Here is a 19,431-nt window from a genome sequence, read left to right on the forward strand (position 1 = left end):
TGGAAATGGAATGTCCCATCCGTCAGGCACCCACTACTCCCATCGCATTGCCACGAGCAAACTGACTCACAAGATGCCAGATGACAAATTATGCAGGTCTGGGCATTTCCAAGATGTCACAGTACGGTGCCGCCATCTGCCATTACATTTACATACTGCTCATCTCATTACTTTTGGCACTTCAGTGTATGTATATTTCAGTGGCGTGCGGTGAGGTCAGTGGCTGGTGAGGCACTGCAGCCATAATGTCCGCCGAATCCTGCCGATGACCCCTACCGCAGCCGAGCCAATGCCCGCTACTGCCCGAGCCGATGCCCGCTGCCACAGCCAATGGCTTACAAACGCGCCCACCATCAACTGACCCAGCCCTCCGCCACTAATTTGCATCACTGCATTCTCAGTCACTGACGACAATAGTCAAACACTTCTGAGAAAGTATGGAATTCGTAATAAAATTGAGCTTTTTGCTGGTGTGTTGTGATAGTCATGCACAGATCAGTGAGATCTGTGCATGCTTATCTGTGAAAAAGGGTGTGAATGGGTTAAAATTTAAAAACAAATGCGTGGGGTCCCCCCCTCCTAAGTATAACCAGCCTCGGGCTCTTTGAGCCAGTCCTGGTTGTTTAAATACTGGGGGGAAAATTGGACAGGGGTTCCCCGTATTTAGACAACCAGCACCGGGCTCTTAGTCCGGTCCTGGTTCCAAAAATACGGGGGACAAAAGATGTAGGGGTCCCCCATATTTTTAAAACCAGCACCGGGCTCCACTAGCCAGAGAGATAATGCCACAGCCGGGGAACACTTTTATATTGGTCCCTGCGGCCGTGGCATTACCCCCCCAACTAGTCACCCCTGGCCGGGGTTCCCTGGAGGAGTGGGGACCACTTAAATCAAGGGGTCCCCCCCTCCAGGCACCCAAGGGCCAGGGGTGAAGCCCGAGGCTGTCCCCAGCACCCCTGGGCGGTGGGTGCCGGGCTGATAGCCATAAGTGTGTAAATAAAAAAGGATATTGTTTTTTGTTGTGGAACTACAAGGCCCAGCAAGCCTCCCCCACTTGCTGGTACTTGGAGAACCACAAGTACCAGCACGCAGGGAAATAACGGGTCCGCTGGTACCTGTAGTTCTACAACAACAAAAATACCCAAATAAAAACACAACTCACACACCGTGAAAGTAAAAATTTATTAAAACACACTTACACACTCACACATACTTACCTACATCCCACGCCGAGAATCACGTCCACTTGTCCAGTAGAATCCAATAGTGGGACCTGTAAAAATGAGAGATTACTTACCTATATCCCACGCCGATAATGACGTCCACTTGTCCAGTAGAATCCAATAGGGGGACCTGTAGGGGAGAAAAAAGTAAAAAAAAAAAACAAGAGAGGAGAGAGAATAAACAGGTGAGAAAGGGCGGGGTGTGCTAACCTCTCCTGCAGCGTTAACTGGCTTTCTCTGCGCTCCCGACATCTCCTCAGTAACCTGGCTCCTCCCCGTCCCAGCGCTGTTATTCGCTTCTTGTTGTTCACATGCACCGCCTCCTCACTGCCGCAACCACTCAGGACTCAGCATTGCGGATGCCGCGCTGAGCCTTGGTATTCACTGGCGACGCATGTGCTCATATCACATCATCCGGAGAGGTAGCTGTGACGCGGAAACAACAGGAGCGAATAGCAGCGCCAGGACGGGGAGGAGCCAGGTTACCGAGATGTCTGGGGAGAGCAGAAAAGGCATTTAACGCTGCGGGGGAGGTTAGTACATCCCACCCAAAAAAAAGACACAAGGAATGGGAAAGAGATGAGAAAGAGAAGTGAGAGGAAGGAGTACAGAAATGAGCTACTTATAACAAAGAAAAGAAAAAGGAGAGAGAGAGAGAGAGAGAGAGAGAGAGAGAGAGGTCTTTTCATCGCTGGGTAATGGCATCTTCAGATGATGTTTTCCTATACCTTGCAAAGCTGAAAAGGCTTCTGTTTGACTCCCCCAGGCTGCCGCGCAGAGGAGGAAGTCGGCCTGAGCATCGCTGCGGGAAGCGCCGTGGAGACCAGGGGAGACGACAGGTGCTGCGGAGAGCCGGGAGCCATGACGGATGACGAGACCCGCCAGCCGCCGCCAAAGGAGACCCGCCAGCCGCCGCCACTTGCCGGCGGAAGCAGCAGGTACCTTCTGAAATCATCGGCCCGCTGCAGGGGAGACAACTACACGGGGGAGGGAAGCGGAAGGCTCCGACCCTCCACCAGCTGTGGATCAGTAGCAGCGGCCACCTCACATTCCGCCGGGGTCACGGATGTTAACACACCAGCGGCGCCACTATGACAGGACGGGAGGAGAGGGAGGTGAGCGACGCCGCAGCATGTGGGTGATTGGACCAGCGGATCCAGCCCTGGATCCGCTGTCCAATCACATCAGGCCCTGTCCCAGAGGCACTTCTACTAGTGCCGCTGTATCGTCGTTTTTTCAATGGGCTTTTGCAGCCCAGTCCTTGGCCCCGCCCCCCACTTTATGCCCATTAACACTGACAACGGGAGGCACTGCTAGCAGTGCCTCCCATACTAGTCTAAAGTCTCAAAATTATTTCAGTATTATAACGAAGATACATATGACACATAATATGTGTCATATGTATCTTCCTTGTATTATTTTCATCATAAATGACAGGGGAGGCACTGCCTCCCCTGACTGCACGTCCCTGGTATATTTGCAGTGTGAATAATGTATACTTGAAAGGCATTAAACTAAAATGAAGTGTTGCAGAAAATCAAATGACCCATTCATCAGTTACTGATAAGTATTTGCGATTGTAGACCACTAGGTGGCAGATGTAGCTTGATTTTCTTTCTCGCAGACTATGGAATCTGCAATACAGTATATTGAGACATTTTAAGGTAATGAGTAAGTATTATCTTTCTGGCTTTGTCTGCTGATGCATACACCCGAAGCTTAGTACTTATTAACGAGGTAACCCATCTGAAGAGACCTCATAGTCTAGTGCAGTGGTTCCCAAACTTTTTGGAATCACGGCGCCCTAGAGTATCAGAATTTTTTTCACGGCACCCCTTGGCCAAAAGTTTCTTATTGAGAAATTTAGAAAGAAATATTACATTAGGTAAATTGTGTTTATATGTCATCCTTAGGCTCAGTTGTGTGGAGAGGGACAATATTTGCTTCTGTTTGTCTATATATTTTATGATTTACAGCAACCAACGCTGTTTTAGTGGAAGCCACTAACACTGGTTTGGCTTATTACATTGATCATAAATAATTTTAAATGGTCCTGGACCACCAATCCAAGGCACCCCTGCAAGTGTCTTGAGGCACCCCAGGGTGCCACGGCACACAGTTTGAGAACCACTGGTCTAATGTATTATTACATTGCTGGCGATATCGGCTACCTCAGGCCGAACACACCTGATTTGGTATTAAGCGTCATGAGAATGGCTGGCTTCTAAACCAGAGAAAGATATTTCTGGCCGGGAATGGCACCATCATTTGCAGATTGACCAGAGTGCAAGAGTCACACAAGGGATGAATGAATAGACGGTATCCAATCTTTAGGTCGACACTCATTAGGTTGATCACTATTGGTCGACATGGCAAAAGTCGACACATGAAAAGGTCGAAATGAGTTTTTCACTTTTTGAAAAAACTTTTTCAGACTATACGATCCATGTGGACTACGATTAGGAATAGTAACCTGTGCAGAGTGCAGCTGTAGTGGAGCGAGGCACCTTGCCTGATACATGGCGAGCGAAGCGAGCCATGTGAGGGGACACGGTGCACTAATTGGGGTTCCCTGTCACTTTATGAAGAAAACAACATAATTAAAAAACAAAACTTGTGTCTATCTATTTCAGGTGTCAACCTAGTCACTGTTGACCAATAGTGGTCGACCTAATGACTGTCAACCTAGTCACTGTCGACCCAATGATCCACACCCGAATAGACTAAGTGAAGGGAGCGTAACCATATCCAAAGCATGTTGCATAAAATACATCAATATAATGTTACTGAGGGCCATTAAGATGTGAAATCTGGGTTTGTACATTGCTGGTAACCACTGAGTGCTCCCCGCAGAGTGATATGAAAGTTGGACGTACAGGAATTGCTCCTGCACTGTGTGCATAGAACTAAATGTGTCATTTCACCCATATGCAAAATTGTATGGTTGCAATCAGACCAACACTATCCATACCATTAGCTTGATACCTGCAATAATCATCAGTGCACACTTACACCAGCCCTAGCCTTGGTGCAAAAGATATGTCTGAAAACAGGTGTATATACGCTCCCAATACTGCAAGACCCAGCATGCCCTACCAGCCCAGCTGTTGTCTGCAACACAGCCTACAGGATTTTGCAAAAGATAGTACTCAGACACTGTGAACAGGTCAGGATTTCCAGATATCCTATTGGTGCACAGGTGCATTAACAAGTGACTTATCAAATTTAAATGATCCAAGTGTGCAGCTTATTACTTCCATTGATATCTGGAAAACATGCAATGTCTGAGTGCAGCTTTATACAGTATGCCATTACTTTGTTGGTCACAGTTTTGTTTTCGTCCAATAAAATTTCAAGTGGACTTTCATACAGTGCCAGGGACTCAAGATGCTCAACTTCGTCAGGTGTCGGCTGGTGTGTGTCTAGAGGACAAGAAAAGGAGCCACCCCACAACAAAAACAAAAAATATTAACAAAACATTTCAAAGGAAAGAACGCAGCCACAGATGTAGTCCCTGTACAGGTATAACAGACAAGACTCCTGTCCGTTACATGAAAAAATAATTTAACACACACAGATAATTGTAAAACTGCTTTTATTTGGTTAAATTACATAACACCTTCTGAGGCTGTCAGGCAATACATAAGTCAAATCTGTAATCTCTGAGACTTTCTGATTGGTTGAAATAACCAACCAATTAAGATACAGAAATAAAAAATTATGGGATAAATGTGAAAGTATTTCCTGTGTATCTGATTTGCTGGTCACATCAACCAATCGCAGAACAGTCCCATAAACTATTAGCTATATATTACTTGGCAAAGACATACTTCACAGTTCCCTCTTATTACACAGAAGAGAGATAATAGTCTTCACTGAACAAGATTGTGATTAAAGATGGACGAGAGTTATGGTGGGTACACACCACAGCAACATGTCGACCAAGCCACCGTCACGCTGACAGAGCAGCCAATTACCTAAGCATATACACTTACCGAGCGGCCGCTCGATATGTCAGGCCAGACGTCACAACTGGGTGGGCATTTAAATTTGCCAGCCCAGTTGTTACGTCAGTCCCTGCAGCCATACACACAGCCAGGCCAGCTAATATATCAGTATCGACTGTCTTGCTGGACCGACGCAATATGTCTGCAAACAACACTGTTCACAGACAGATGAGGTGTACACACCCGACCGACCCGCTAGATATCAATGTAGCCACACTCATCGTGGCTACATCTTGCCGCAATTGTGCCTTAATAGGCGCGACTGCATGCATGTCTGGGACGTGTGTGCATCTTCGACATGCACGCACCCCATTCGCATAAATGGGAGCGGCAAATGGTGCAGCTCTGCACGGGCGGGCCATTTGCTGCGCCGAGAGTGCTCGTTCAGCGCAGATGTAGCCACAATGGGAGTGGCTACATATGTATATCGTTTGTCGCTCAAATGAATGCGATATCTGTGTAGTGCGTACCCAGCATAACAGTTATTATAGGAAGGGGATGCGTTCAAAATCCCAGCAGTCAGAAGACCGTCGGCAGAATCCCGATAGATACTGCCAGTGCTAGTAAGTAGTGGGGTTCGGGTTAGGTACAAGGGTGAAATTTAGGGTTAGGCAGTGGAAGGGATGGCTAGAGTTAGGCTGGAGGACGGGTGGGTTACAGTTAGGCTGTGGGAGGGGATGGTTAGGGTTAGGCTGCGGGATGGGAAGGTTAGAGTTAAGGGGGGTACTCACGGAGCGATCGCTGCTTAAAATCTAAGCAATCTGACTAGATTGCTTAGATTTTAAGCATGATCGCTCTGTGTGTAGCCCCCACAGCGATAGCGATGCGCAGCCCCACGCATCGCTATCGCTGGTGCTAGATTGGCCTGCATGCTCAGCACACATTGCGCTGTGCTGAGTGGCGGGAGAGATGTGTGCTGAGAGGTTGCCGTAGGGGATGGCTAGGGTTAGGTTGTGGGAGGGGGTGGCTAGCATTAGGCTGCAAAATGGGTGGGTTAGGAGAAGGCTGTGGGAGGGGTGGGTTAGGGATAAAATACTTACTGGGATATGTCGGCATTCTGTCGGTTGGAATTCCGCTGTCAGTTTTCCAGACTGCCAGAATTTTGTACCCAACCCCCAGAAAATAGGAGTATTAAATAACACTGTAATTGTAAGCTGGGGAAACGGTCCTTTGGTACTGGAAGCAGGAGAAGTCACACATGGTAGGTCTTTTACAAAATCTGTATAACACTTCCAAATACTTACCTCCCAGCATTTACACACACAGCAATTCAAGAAAAAAACAACGACACACCCGATTCACCCAAACGCTGCCCAGAAATGATTGTAAGCTCACAAGAGCATGGCCATCTCCTCTCATGTGCCTTTCCTTAGGCTGACCATATTATCCCTTTAAGCTGGGACACTCATGAATTACACAGGTTCTGTGGCTGCTTAAAACCAGGTGAAATGCAGGCTTGTAGTCAGCCAGCCACAGAACCTGTGTAACTCATGAGTGTCCCAGGTTAAAGGGATAATATGGTCAGCGTACTTTCCTTCTCTTACTTATGCAACCTTATACTCAATACTCCCATTGATGGCAGCTAACCCCTTTCATACTTGTCCTATATTGTCTTGAACTGTAAGTGCTGTTTTCTTGTTGTGCTCACTTGTTTATGTACTCTGTAATGGATGCCGCAGATCCCTTGTGGAGCCATATAAGTAAAGGATAATAATTAGCACAGATCTCCAGGCCCACTGAGGCGGAAAGTCCTTTGCAGTTGGCGGTTGTGAGGTAGAGTGGTGGTGGTGGTGGTGGTGGGGGAGGGGCTGTTTGCCTACCCACAAAGCAGTGTTTGGAGCCCCACAGATGACACCTTGACCACAAGAAATGAGTGTAATTGTGCTATAGTACACATACACCATCATAAAAGGCCATTCCCAATAAATACTAAGCGCGCTAGTTCAAAAATATCTGAGGGTGGTCACAAAAAAGCATTTCAGCCGTGGCTTTGCAGTGTAAACTACTAGAATTAGATGGCATACCATAGCCAGGGGACACAAAACTATTGTGTCATGGTTGCCCGTCATGGTTAAGTAAGTGCGAAAACCACCGTCTAAAAGAAAAGTCTGATGTGTATTATTAACTGTTATAAGATGGTCATTGCTTTCATTTCATGGGTACTGCTGAGAGTAATGTGATGAGCAATGCTGGGAGTAAAGCAATAGGCAATGCTGGGAGTAATGTGTTGGGCAATGCTGGGAGTAAAGCAATGGGCAATGTCGGGAGTAATGTGTTGGGTGATGCCAGGATAAATGTGTAGAGCAATGCTGGAAGAAATGCGATGAGCAATGGTGGGGTATGAGATGGGGTATGGGATGGGAAATGATGGGGAGTAATTTGATGGGCAATGCTCAGAGTAATGTGTTGGGCAATGCCAGGATAAATGTGTAGAGCAATGTTGGAAGTAATGCGATGGGCAATTCTGGGGAGTAATATGATGGGCAATGCTCGGAGTAATGTGTTGGGCAATGGCAGAATAAATGTGTGGAGCAATGCTGGAAGTAATGCGATGGGCAACGCTGGCGAGTAATATGATGGGCAATGTTCGGAGTAATGCGTTGGGCAATGCCAGGATAAAGGTGTTTGCAATGCTGTAAGTAATGTGATGGGCAATGCTGGGGGGATAGGAGATGGGCAATGCTGGGAGTAATGCAACGGACAATGCTGGGGTTAATAAGATGGGCAATGCTGGGTATAATGCAATAAGTATTGCTGTATGTAATGTGATGGGAACTCCTAGGTGTAGAGTGATGGGAATATCAGAGCAGCAGACAGCACTCTGATGCAGGGCTGGTGAGACTTTACGCCAAGGGCCGTGACTATACCCCCTTGCTGTCTGTGTACCTACGGTGCAGTGTGGTCGCGGCATTGCAGGGCATGGTTGTGCTTCTCCTGCACTCCTGGATCTGTACCTACACTCTCTCTCTCATTGACCCCAATAAAATGTTTTTGTTGAACCTTTGTTTCTTTCAAAGAACATACTATCATGAAATAATTGACAATTTTCCAAATCAAGAAGAAAATTTCAGCACCTGAAGCTTTCATGATCATCTTTTAACAAAATATACAAATAAACTTGTGAGTGATTGGCATACAGCGTGGCATACAGCGTGGCCTATAGTAAAAGGAATGTATTGCACGCTGCGTATTTTGTCGCCATTTCACAAATAACATTTATACAGACAGCCTTGCAGGAATAGGAGTGCCCTCCACTAGATGATCAGGAGAAGAGCAACTTACAGCTACTTACAACAAACATGTAAAGCAGGGCTGGCCAAACCGGTCCTCGAGATCTACCAACAGTTCATGTTTTCCAGGCCTCCTGGAGATCTGTAGAATTGTCAGTTAGGCATGAATGCAGCACATCTTAATTAGTAATGACTACACCTGTGCACCATCTAGGTGATCTGGAAAATGTGAACTGTTGGTAGATCTCGAGGACTGGTTTGGCCAGCTCTGATGTAAAGACAATACAATAGATACATAGAAAGTCAAAGGCTACCATGCATAAAGTTACATATGACAAGCATTGGGCAGCCTTCCAATGGTGGATGGTTCTGGGGTTAGGGTACGTTTAGCGTTTCGCAGATGCAGGGTCCACAGATTCTGAGCTCTAGTTTTCAGAGTCGTCAGTCTCTTCAGTGGAGGCATCACTATCCAGGTCAGGGCGTCTGCGGGTGGCGAAAGTCTTTCGTGGGGAAGCCACGCGGGTGATGTCTCGGGAGGGTAGAGGGCAAGCCGTAGGAGGATGTGCAGTAATGGAGGAGGCAGATAACTGAGCAACTCTGGAGAAAGTGGATACGGTGTGAGTATTGCAACCGATCGGTATCACAGCTCATTTACAATACACTAACATAAAAATAGGTTTCATCCACTTACATTTTGTCAAGTTCTTTATCCAGAACTTCATCAACCAACAGATCAGCTTTCTCCGGCAAAGCACCTGCAGGAACAGCCAGTGAAAGAAGATGGAAGAGAAATTACAATAACATTGTGGTCATAGAGTTTTCATTTACACTTATAATGTCTTGGTGTTTTTGTTGCTATTATACTATGTGGAGACTATACTACGACTGAATCATATCACTAAAATGTAGTCACACAATATGCTGATTCTAATACATGCTAGAGCATGGTGCTCATTTATCTTGCATTACTCTGGGCAGTGGAAGATAAGAGCATGTGTGACAGGTTTGATGGTCTCATAGGTAACAAATGCTTTGTAAAGACAGCTAAGTATTGGATTAATGTATAGATATACTGCCAAAACTAGCATGCAATACTTTATCATTTTGGTTTTGTGTCCAATATGGTAAACGCTTCAGACACGTTCCATGAGTTGTAGCTGTGTGTAATAGTGGTAAGGATTATTAAGACATTGCTGTTTAACAGACGAGCAGTGGAAATGTGCACCGCAATCCAGATTTCTACACATAATAAAAGCCTGGTACAGATTACTGAGACATGATGTCTACATACCATATTGCAAGCAATGTAGTCATGAAATAAAGCCTGTAACTAATTATCCCTTGATACAAATTCTATGTATAACAGGACAGTGCGTCCATCAAATTCCAGCTATATATTATTATAAGAATCCCATGTTTCCATTACTATACCTAGCACGAATAATGAAAAAATATACAAATTGTTCAATAATTAAAAAACCTGCCTAGAGGAAGACACATGTGTGTGTGTATTTCAGACATGCCACTGTAGGATCACACATGTGGGCCAGTCCTGTTTTTGTATACATGATATCAGACAGATAGGTCATTAAAGTGCACAAGGATTTTTTATGCTGCTTATTACATATCAAACATATGTTACATATAAGTGTCCTATTAAAATAAGAATTTACTCACCGGTAATTCTATTTCTCGTAGTCCGTAGTGGATGCTGGGAACTCCGTAAGGACCATGGGGAATAGCGGGCTCCGAAGGAGGCTGGGCACTCTAGAAAGATCTTAGACTACCTGGTGTGCACTGGCTCCTCCCACTATGACCCTCCTCCAAGCCTCAGTTAGGTACTGTGCCCGGACGAGCGTACACAATAAGGAAGGATTTTGAATCCCGGGTAAGACTCATACCAGCCACACCAATCACACCGTACAACTCGTGATATGAAACACAGTTAACAGTATGAAACAATAGAGCCTCTCAACAGATGGCTCAACAATAACCCGATTTAGTTAACAATAACTATGTACAAGTATTGCAGATAAACCGCACTTGGGATGGGCGCCCAGCATCCACTACGGACTACGAGAAATAGAATTACCGGTGAGTAAATTCTTATTTTCTCTGACGTCCTAGTGGATGCTGGGAACTCCGTAAGGACCATGGGGATTATACCAAAGCTCCCAAACGGGCGGGAGAGTGCGGATGACTCTGCAGCACCGAATGAGAGAACTCCAGGTCCTCCTCAGCCAGGGTATCAAATTTGTAGAATTTTGCAAACGTGTTTGCCCCTGACCCAGTAGCTGCTCGGCAAAGTTGTAAAGCCGAGACCACTCGGGCAGCCGCCCAAGATGAGCCCACCTTCCTTGTGGAATGGGCATTGATAGATTTTGGCTGTGGCAGGCCTGCCACAGTATGTGCAAGCTGAATTGTACTACAAATCCAACGAGCAATAGTCTGCTTAGAAGCAGGAGCACCCAGCTTGTTAGGTGCATATAGGATAAACAGCGAGTCAGATTTTCTGACTCTAGCCGTTCTGGAAACATATTTTCAGTGCCCTGACAACGTCTAGCAACTTGGAGTCCTCCAAGTCCCTAGTAGCCGCAGGCACCACAATAGGCTGGTTCAGGTGAAACGCCGACACCACCTTTGGGAGAAACTGGGGACGAGTCCTCAATTCTGCCCTATCCATATGGAAAATCAAATAAGGGCTTTTACAAGACAAAGCCGCCAATTCTGATACTCGCCTGGCAGAAGCCAAGGCCAATAACATAACTACCTTCCACGTGAGATATTTCAGATCCACGGTTTTTAGTGGTTCAAACCAATGTGATTTTAAGAAACTCAACACCACGTTGAGATCCCAAGGTGCCACAGGAGGCACAAACGGGGGCTGACTATGCAGCACTCCTTTTATAAATGTCTGAACTTCAGGTACTGAAGCTAGTTCTTTTTGAAAGAAAATCGACAGAGCCGAGATCTGTACCTTAATGGAACCCAATTTAAGGCCCATAGTCACTCCTGCTTGCAGGAAATGCAGAAATCGACCTAGTTGAAATTCCTCTGTTGGGGCCCTTTCGGCCTCACACCATGCAACATATTTTCACCCTATGCGGTGATAATGAGTTGCTGTAACCTCTTTCCTGGCTTTAGTAAGCGTTGGAATGACTTCCTCCGGAATGCCCTTTTCCTTCAGGATCCGGTGTTCAACCGCCATGCCGTCAAACGCAGCCGCGGTAAGTCTTGGAACAGACAGGGCCCCTGCTGCCGCAGGTCCTGTCTGAGTGACAGAGGCCATGGGTCCTCTGATATAAATTCTTGAAGTTCTGGGTACCAAGCTCTTCTTGGTCATCCACGAGTATCGTTCTTACTCCTCGCCTTCTTATTATTCTCAGTACCTTTGGTATGAGAGGCAGAGGGGAGAACACATAAACCGACTGGTACACCCACGGTGTTACCAGAGCGTCCATAGCTATCGCCTGAGGGTCCCTTGACCTGGTGCAATATCTTTTATAGCTTTTTGTTGAGGCGGGACGCCATCATGTCCACCTGTGGCCTTTCCCAATGGTGTACAATCCTATTGGAAGACTTCTGGAGGAAGTCCCCATTCTCCCGGGTGGAGGTCGTGTCTGTTGAGAAGATCTGCTTCCCAGTTGTCCACTCCGGGAATGAACACTGCTGACAGTGCTAACACATGATTTTCCGCCTATCGGAGAATCCTTGTGGCTTCTGCCATCGCCATCCTGCTTCTTGTGCCGCCCTGTTGGTTTACATGGGCGACTGCCGTGATGTTGTCTGATTGGATCAGTACCGGCTGGTTTTGAAGCAGAGGCCTTGCCGGCCTCAGGGCATTGTAAATGGCCCTCAGATCCAGAATATTTATGTGTAGGGAAATAACCTGACTTGACCAAAGTCCCTGGAAGTTTATTCCCTGTGTGACTGCCCCCCAGCCTCAAAGGCTGGAATCCATGGTCACTAGGACCTAGTCCTGTATGCCGAACCTGCGGCCCTCTTGAAGATGGGCACTCTGCAGCCACCACAGTAGAGATACCCTGGTCCTTGGAGACAGGGTTATCAGCGTATGCATCGGAAGATGCGATCCGGACCACTTGTCCAACAGGTCCCTCTGAAAAGTTCTTGTATGGAACCTGCCTAATGGGATTGCTTCGTAGGAAGCTACCATTTTTCCCAGGACTCGCGTGCAATGATGCACCGCTACCTATTTTGGTTTCAGGAAGTCTCTGACTAGAGATGACAACTCCTTGGCTTTCTCCTCCGGGAGAAACACTATTTCTGGTTTATGTCCAGAACCATCCCCAGGAACAGTAGACGTGTCATAGGAACCAGCTGTGACTTTGGACTGTTTAGAATCCAACTATGCTGTTGTAGCACTTTCCAAAATAGTGCTACCCCGACTACCAACTGCTCCTTGGACCTCGCCCTTATAACGAGATTGTTCAAGTACGGGATAATTACAACTCCCTTTTTTCGAAGGAGTATCATCATTTCGGCCATTACCTTGATAAAACACCCTCGGTGCCATGTACAGTCCAAACGGCAGTGTCTGGACTTGGTAATGGTAATCCTGTACCACAATCTGAGGTACTCCTGGCGAGGATGGTAAATGGGGACATGCAGGTAAGCATCCTTGATGTCCCTGGATACCATGTAATCCCCCTCGTCCAGGCTTGCAATAACCGCCCTGAGCGATTCCATCTTGAACTTGAATTTTTTTATGTTCAAGGATTTTAAATATGAAATGGGTCACACCGAACCATGCGGTTTCGGTACCCCAACCCGTGTGGAATAGTAACCCCGTCCTTGTTGAAGTAGAGGCACCTTGAGTATTACCTGCTGGGAATACCGCTTATTAATTGCCTCTAGCACAGCCTCCCTGCCTGAGGGAGTTGTCAGCAAGGCATATTTTAGGAAACGGCTGGGGGGAGACATCTCGAATTCCAGCTTGTACCCCTGAAATACTACTTGAAAGAAACAGGGATCCACCTGTGAGCGAGCCCACTAATTGCTGAAATTTTTGAGACGGCCCCCCACCGTACCTGGCTACACCTGTGGAGCACCCGCGTCATGGTGTGTACTCACAGGGGGCGGGGGAAGAATCTTGATTCTGGGAACAGGCTGACTGGTGCAGCTTTTTCCCTCTACCCTTGTCTCTGTACAGAAAGGAAGCGCCATTTGACCCGCTTGCTTTTCTGAAGCCGACAGGACTGTACCTTTGTCTGTGAGGAAACCTGAGGTAAAATTATTTCTTCCCAGCAGTTGCTGTGGATACGAGGTCCCAGAGACCATCCCCAAATAATTCCTCACCCTTATAAGGCTCTCTATGCGCTTTTTAAGTCAGCATCACCTGTCCAGTGACAGGTCTCTAATACCCTCCTGACAGAATGGACATTACATTTATTTTGGATGCCAGCCGGCAAAATATCCCTCTGTGCATCCCCCATATATAAGACGACGTCTTTAATATGTTTTTATGTTTGCCAACTAGTATCCCTGTTTGACAGGGTCACCGACCACGCTGCAGCAGCACTATCTGCAGGTCTCAGTCTAGTACCTGAGTGTGTAAATACAGACTTCAGGATAGCCTCCTGTTTTTTATCAACAGGTACCTATTAAAGTGGCCGTATCCTAAGACGGCAGTGCCACCTTTTTTGACAAACGTGTGAGCGCCTTATCCACCCTAGGGGATATCTCCCAGCGTAACTTATCCTCCTGGCGGGAAAGGGTACGCCATCAGTAACTTTTTATAAATTACCAGTTTCTTAACGGGGGAACCCACGCTTTTCACACACTTCATTTATTCATCTGATGGGGGAACAAAACACTGCCTGTTTTTTCTCCCCAAACCTAAAACCCATTTATAGAGGTGCTTGGGTTAAAGTCAGAAATGTATAACACATTTTTTATTGCCGGGATCAAGTCACGGATGTTCCTAGTGGATTGTGTATATGTCTCCACCTTGTCGACACTGGAGTCAGACTCCGTGTCGACATCTGAGAGAGCGGGCGTTTTTGAGCCCCTGATGGCCTTTGAGACGCCTGGGCAGGCGCGGGCTGCGAAGCCGGCTGTCCCACAGCTGTTACGTCATCCACCCTTTTATGTAAGGAGTTGACACTGTCGGTTAATACCTTTTACCTATCTATCCACTCTGGTGTCGGCCCCACAGGGGGCGACATCACATATATCGGCCTCTGTTCCGTCACCATATAAGCCTCCTCATTCAACATGTCGACACAGCCGTACCGACACACCGCAGACACACGGAATGCTCTAAACGAGGACAGGACCCACAAAAGCCCTTTGGGGGGACAGAGTGAGAGTATGCCAGCACACACCAGAGCGCTATATAATGCAGGGACTAACTGAGTTATGTCCCCTATAGCTGCTGTTTTTATATATAATGTATACTGCGCCTAAATTTAGTGCCCCCCCTCTCTTTATTAACCCTTTGTAGACTGCAGGGGAGAGCTAGGGAGCTTCCTTCCAGCGGAGCTGTGAGGGAAAATGGCGCCAGTGTGCTGAGGAGATAGGCTCCGCCCCTTTTTCGCGGCCTATTCTCCCGTTTTTTATGGAATTCTGGCAGGGGTATTTACCTCATATATAGCCCCTGGGGCCATATATTGAGGTATTTTAGCCAGCCAAGGTGTTTTTATTGCTGCCTCAGGGCGCCCCCCCCAGCGCCCTGCACCCTCAGTGACCGAAGTGTGAAGTGTGTGAGAGGAGCAATGGCGCACAGCTGCAGTGCTGTGCGCTACCTTGGTGAAGACAGAGTCTTCATGCCGCCGATTTTCCGGACCATCTTCTTGCTTCTGGCTCTGTAAGGGGGACGGCGGCGCGGCTCCGGGACCGAACATCAAGGCTGGACCTGCGGTCGATCCCTCTGGAGCTAATGGTGTCCAGTAGCCTAAGAAGCCCAATCCGGCTGCAAGCAGGCGAGTTCGCTTCTTCTCCCCTTAGTCCCTCGCTGCAGTGAGCCTGTTGCCAGCAGGTCTCACTGAAAATAAAAAAAATCTAAGACTATTACTTTCTAAGAGCTCAGGAGAGCCCCTAGTGTGCATCCAACCTCGGCCGGGCACGAAATCTAACTGAGGCTTGGAGGAAGGTCATAGTGGGAGGAGCCAGTGCACACCAGGTAGTCTAAGATCTTTCTAGAGTGCCCAGCCTCCTTCGGAGCCCGCTATTCCCCATGGTCCTTACGGAGTTCCCAGCATCCACTAGGACGTCAGAGAAATGTTATTTGAAACGTGAAATATTAGTCATGCCTAAAAATAACTGTAGTGTGTAGCATGTACTGTATATACCAAATCCCTTTACACTGTAAGCACAATAGCCACCCACATTACACAATACCTAAGATAGGGGTCTATGGGGGTGATTCAGGGAGTGTATATTCGCCGTGCAAGTGTGCGATCCTATGTGTACGCCAAGCTGCTACAATCCACTTTTTGCAGTATCTGTGCAGCCCAGGACTTACTCCTACAGTGCGATCGCATCAGGCTGATCGGGGCCGGAGCTGACGTCAGACACCCTCCCTGAAACTTGGGAACGCCTGCGTTTTTCCGGACACTCCCAGTAAACGGTCAGTTACCACCCACAAACAGCCCCTTCCTGTCAATCACCTTGTGAACGCCTGTGAGATCTGATTTTTTGCACCATCCCGTCGCTGACCAGCGATGCCCTTTGTTGCTGTCCGATATGCGTGTGTATTGCCGTGCATACGCATGCACAGTTAGTACCTGAACGCCCGATGTGCGAAAATGCACAGCAGCGATCAGCTCTGAATAACCCCCTATGTACTAAGTGTACGGGGATAACTTACCAGCCATCCAGCTCCTATCTGCCATTTTTCAAACATAGCCTGTAACAAGGCAGTTAGGAGCTGGTTGGCTGGTACTTTATCTCCGTCCACTTTATCTCTCTCTAAAGCTTAGTACATAGACCCCATAGTTCTTTACATCTTGACCCTCATTCATCAAATTCTAAATTAGGAGTAGGCTCACTGGCGTACCTATAATGGGTGCAGTTGCGGTGCACACGGGACCCTGGGTCCAGAGGGAGCCCACACCGCACCCATTTCTTCTATACTTACCTTTCCGGCATCCATCGGTGACTGTGTGTGGCCCCCCTCCTCTCCCGTAGCCGTCACCGCCGCTGCTAGCGCACTGACCACTAGAGACTCTGGTACAGTGACAGAGTGTACAGTGCATACGCAGGACTCTGAAAAAATGGTGCGGCAGCCATTTTTTTCGGAGTCCTGCGCATGTGCTGTAGACTCTGGCACTGTGCCAGAGTCTCAGCGCTGACGGCTACAGGAGAGGAGGGGGCCCACACACGGAGTCTACACACGGGTACCCTCCTCTCAAGAAACGCAGCTGAGTAGGCTATGCAGTAATATTGGGTCTCATACATAGTCAGTGTGAGACTAAAGTTGCAATTTGCAGTTTTTTTTAGAAGTCTAATTTCTGTGACCTATTCTGAGTCTGTTGCACCTGCAAAACTAGAGCTGTACCCCCCTTCTCTTGGGTGTTACTCGCTTCCTTTGGTGTGACTCCCTCCCCTTGGCATTGTCTCTCTCTCCTTGGGTGTGACTCCCCCCCCTTGGGTGTTACTCCCTCCCTCCCCTTGGGTGTGACTCTCTCCTCTTGGGTGTGACTGCCTCGCTTTGGGTGTGACTCCCGTCCATTAGCTGTGTCTACATCTCCTTGGGTGTGACCCCCTCCCCTTGGGTCTGATCCCCTCCCCTGGGGTGTGACTTCCTCCCCTTCTCGCACCTGGCTGAGATGAGACTGGATTGCAGTTAGAGGTGTGGCTTAACAGACATTACTAAAAATTGCAGCATGTAATGCAGAGATATTGAAGTTAATGGCCAGATAGTACAGGTCACAAGTGTAGTATAAAAGGGACTTATTAAACACTGCTCCTGCTATTTTCATATATTTGAATAAATGGGGCTTTTTTTTTTTCCACAATTGCAGCCAATCGGATGCAGTCATCATTAGCAGCACTGTAGTCACAACATTCAACTGTAGATTTACACAAGGGCCAGAGATGATGCCAGCCGGACTGTTTCAGCCTACAGACTACACACCCAGAACACGACCCTATTTTCCTCGAGACTGCCATTACATTCACGCCCACTTCTCGCAATTCCACACCCATCCCAGATTACTACACACAGAAAGTCTAAGGTCAGACTGAAAAAAAAAAAGAGCCAGAATTCTCAGATTGCTAGATTGTTTCCATGAATGTGTGTAGGTATGAATGGGCTCTTTGACTGAAGTTGATACCTTTTGGTAGGTGTTGGTGGGTCTTTACCCCTAGCAAACAGCTAAGGGTAGAAGAGCGAAAAGACAGATAGAACATGTCTGACTCAGATAGACGTCGTGGAGTCAGTGCAACGATGGCACTAAGCTAAAAATAGCTGTAATTATGTTCTGTAAATAAGAAACCGCAACACGTGTTATGGAGACAGGTCAACTCAGTCTCCCCTAATACTAGTACCCAGTGCTATTGCAGTGCCGGGATAAAACGTCTCAGAGTTCTGATAGGCAAATTGTGGCTCTCCTACAGTTGAGAAGAACAAGATGACTCCGCACAGGAGTCTAATTCTAATTGCATGGAACAAAAATATCTGAAAATACCGACGTGAATTTTATGAAATACATACGAAATACCGACACTCGGGATGCCGGCGGTCACATGACCGACAGCGGAGGCCCGACAATGAAGATCCCAACAGCAGATGGGGTAAGTATTTTCCCTCCCCTGTGCCCATACCCTAACCCTCGGATGGGGGGCGGCTATGGCTAACCCTACAGGGGTGTTGGATATGGCTAACCCTCGGGGAGGTAGTGCTTATGGCTTGGATGCGTATATGTGACCGGCGGTCAAGAGACCGACGGTGACAATCCCGGCATCTGAAAATCCCGTCGGTTGGCATGCCGACCATCAGGGACTATTCCCACTCGTGTGTGTCCACGACACTCAGAGTGGGAATAGTACCTGTGGCGAGTGCAGCAAGCCCACAAGGGGCTTTGTAGCACTCGCCTACCCCCGCCAGCCATGTAACAGCCGGGATCCCGCCATCTGTATTGTGACCGGTTGCCTCCTGACTGCTGGTCAAACATACCCCAACCCCCATGGCAAACCGCCCCTAGTGCTTAACCGTAACCCTCTTTCCCCCAGGCCCTAACCCTACCTCTGAACCCCGATACTCATCTTCGGGATGTTGGCTGATGGTGATTCGGCGCCTGTCCTGAGTGGTCTCAGGATTCCAGCGTTGGTCACATGACCGCTGGCATCCAGACCACCAGGATGTTGAACGCATCCCAATAAATGGTGTCCCTAAGGATCAAATTTCCCAGGTTGGTGGTGCATCCAAGAGCCTGTATACAGTGATAAAGTATATAGAAAGAAGACAGACTACTCTTTTTTCTGTATGCTCTCCTATAGTTATAGAGCTACAAGATATCACATCCTTATAGTTCCACAACAGCTGGAGAGCTACAGATTGCCTAAGCCTGCTATAAAGCATAGGATCTTTCCGTCTCAGGTGTGTTTATGCCCCATTCCTGCTGGTAGAGGGAGCCTCCCATGCCTGTGCAAGCCTGGTCATGTCTCAGAAGTCGTCCTTTCAGTACACAGGTGACAATACCCTGGGAAGAGATCAGGATTGTTATGACGCTGCGCACAGCTGCACGGAACACGAGCCCCACGCTCTGACATCTGCTGCAGATTGTCAGACAGATTTGTGCTGCCTCACATCTGGCACATTCTGCCTAAGCAGAAAGGGGATTAAATGCACAAGACGGAGATAAAGAAAAAAAAATAGGTTTAATGCATTTTAGTACAGGATCAAAGCTGTCCTGTTATCTACTTAGAACATAAAAGAGAAATTAGAGATGAAATGCAATCTGCCACTAAAAAGTCTGTTTTGTACCATTCAGAAACACATTTGGGAAA

The 19,431-nt window shown here is 47.5% G+C and overlaps 2 protein-coding genes and 1 long non-coding RNA gene across 3 annotated transcripts in view; 1 reads left to right on the forward strand and 2 right to left on the reverse strand.

The window, feature by feature from the left end:
* LOC134968972 (para-nitrobenzyl esterase-like) overlaps positions 1 to 2,193 on the reverse strand; it is a 143,253-nt gene extending 141,060 nt beyond the window's left edge. The window contains exon 1 of the mRNA XM_063944651.1: positions 1,952 to 2,193. Within this exon, the coding sequence (XP_063800721.1) occupies positions 1,952 to 2,178 (227 nt within the window). The 5' untranslated portion in view covers positions 2,179 to 2,193. The remainder of the gene's footprint in view (positions 1 to 1,951) is intronic.
* LOC134968975 (uncharacterized) overlaps positions 1 to 19,431 on the forward strand; it is an 84,944-nt gene that overhangs the window by 28,459 nt on the left and 37,054 nt on the right. Inside the window, exon 2 of the long non-coding RNA XR_010189360.1 lies at positions 1,990 to 2,161. This is a non-coding gene — a long non-coding RNA (uncharacterized LOC134968975). The remainder of the gene's footprint in view (positions 1 to 1,989; positions 2,162 to 19,431) is intronic.
* CSTPP1 (centriolar satellite-associated tubulin polyglutamylase complex regulator 1) overlaps positions 4,802 to 19,431 on the reverse strand; it is a 354,572-nt gene continuing 339,942 nt past the window's right edge. The window contains exons 8-9 of the mRNA XM_063944654.1: positions 9,152 to 9,215; positions 4,802 to 9,057 (exon numbers count right to left, since the gene is read on the reverse strand). Coding sequence (XP_063800724.1) covers positions 8,886 to 9,057; positions 9,152 to 9,215 — 236 coding nt within the window. The 3' untranslated portion in view covers positions 4,802 to 8,885. The remainder of the gene's footprint in view (positions 9,058 to 9,151; positions 9,216 to 19,431) is intronic.

Source organism: Pseudophryne corroboree, chromosome 11 (assembly GCF_028390025.1).
Source record: "Pseudophryne corroboree isolate aPseCor3 chromosome 11, aPseCor3.hap2, whole genome shotgun sequence".
NCBI lineage: Eukaryota > Metazoa > Chordata > Amphibia > Anura > Myobatrachidae > Pseudophryne > Pseudophryne corroboree.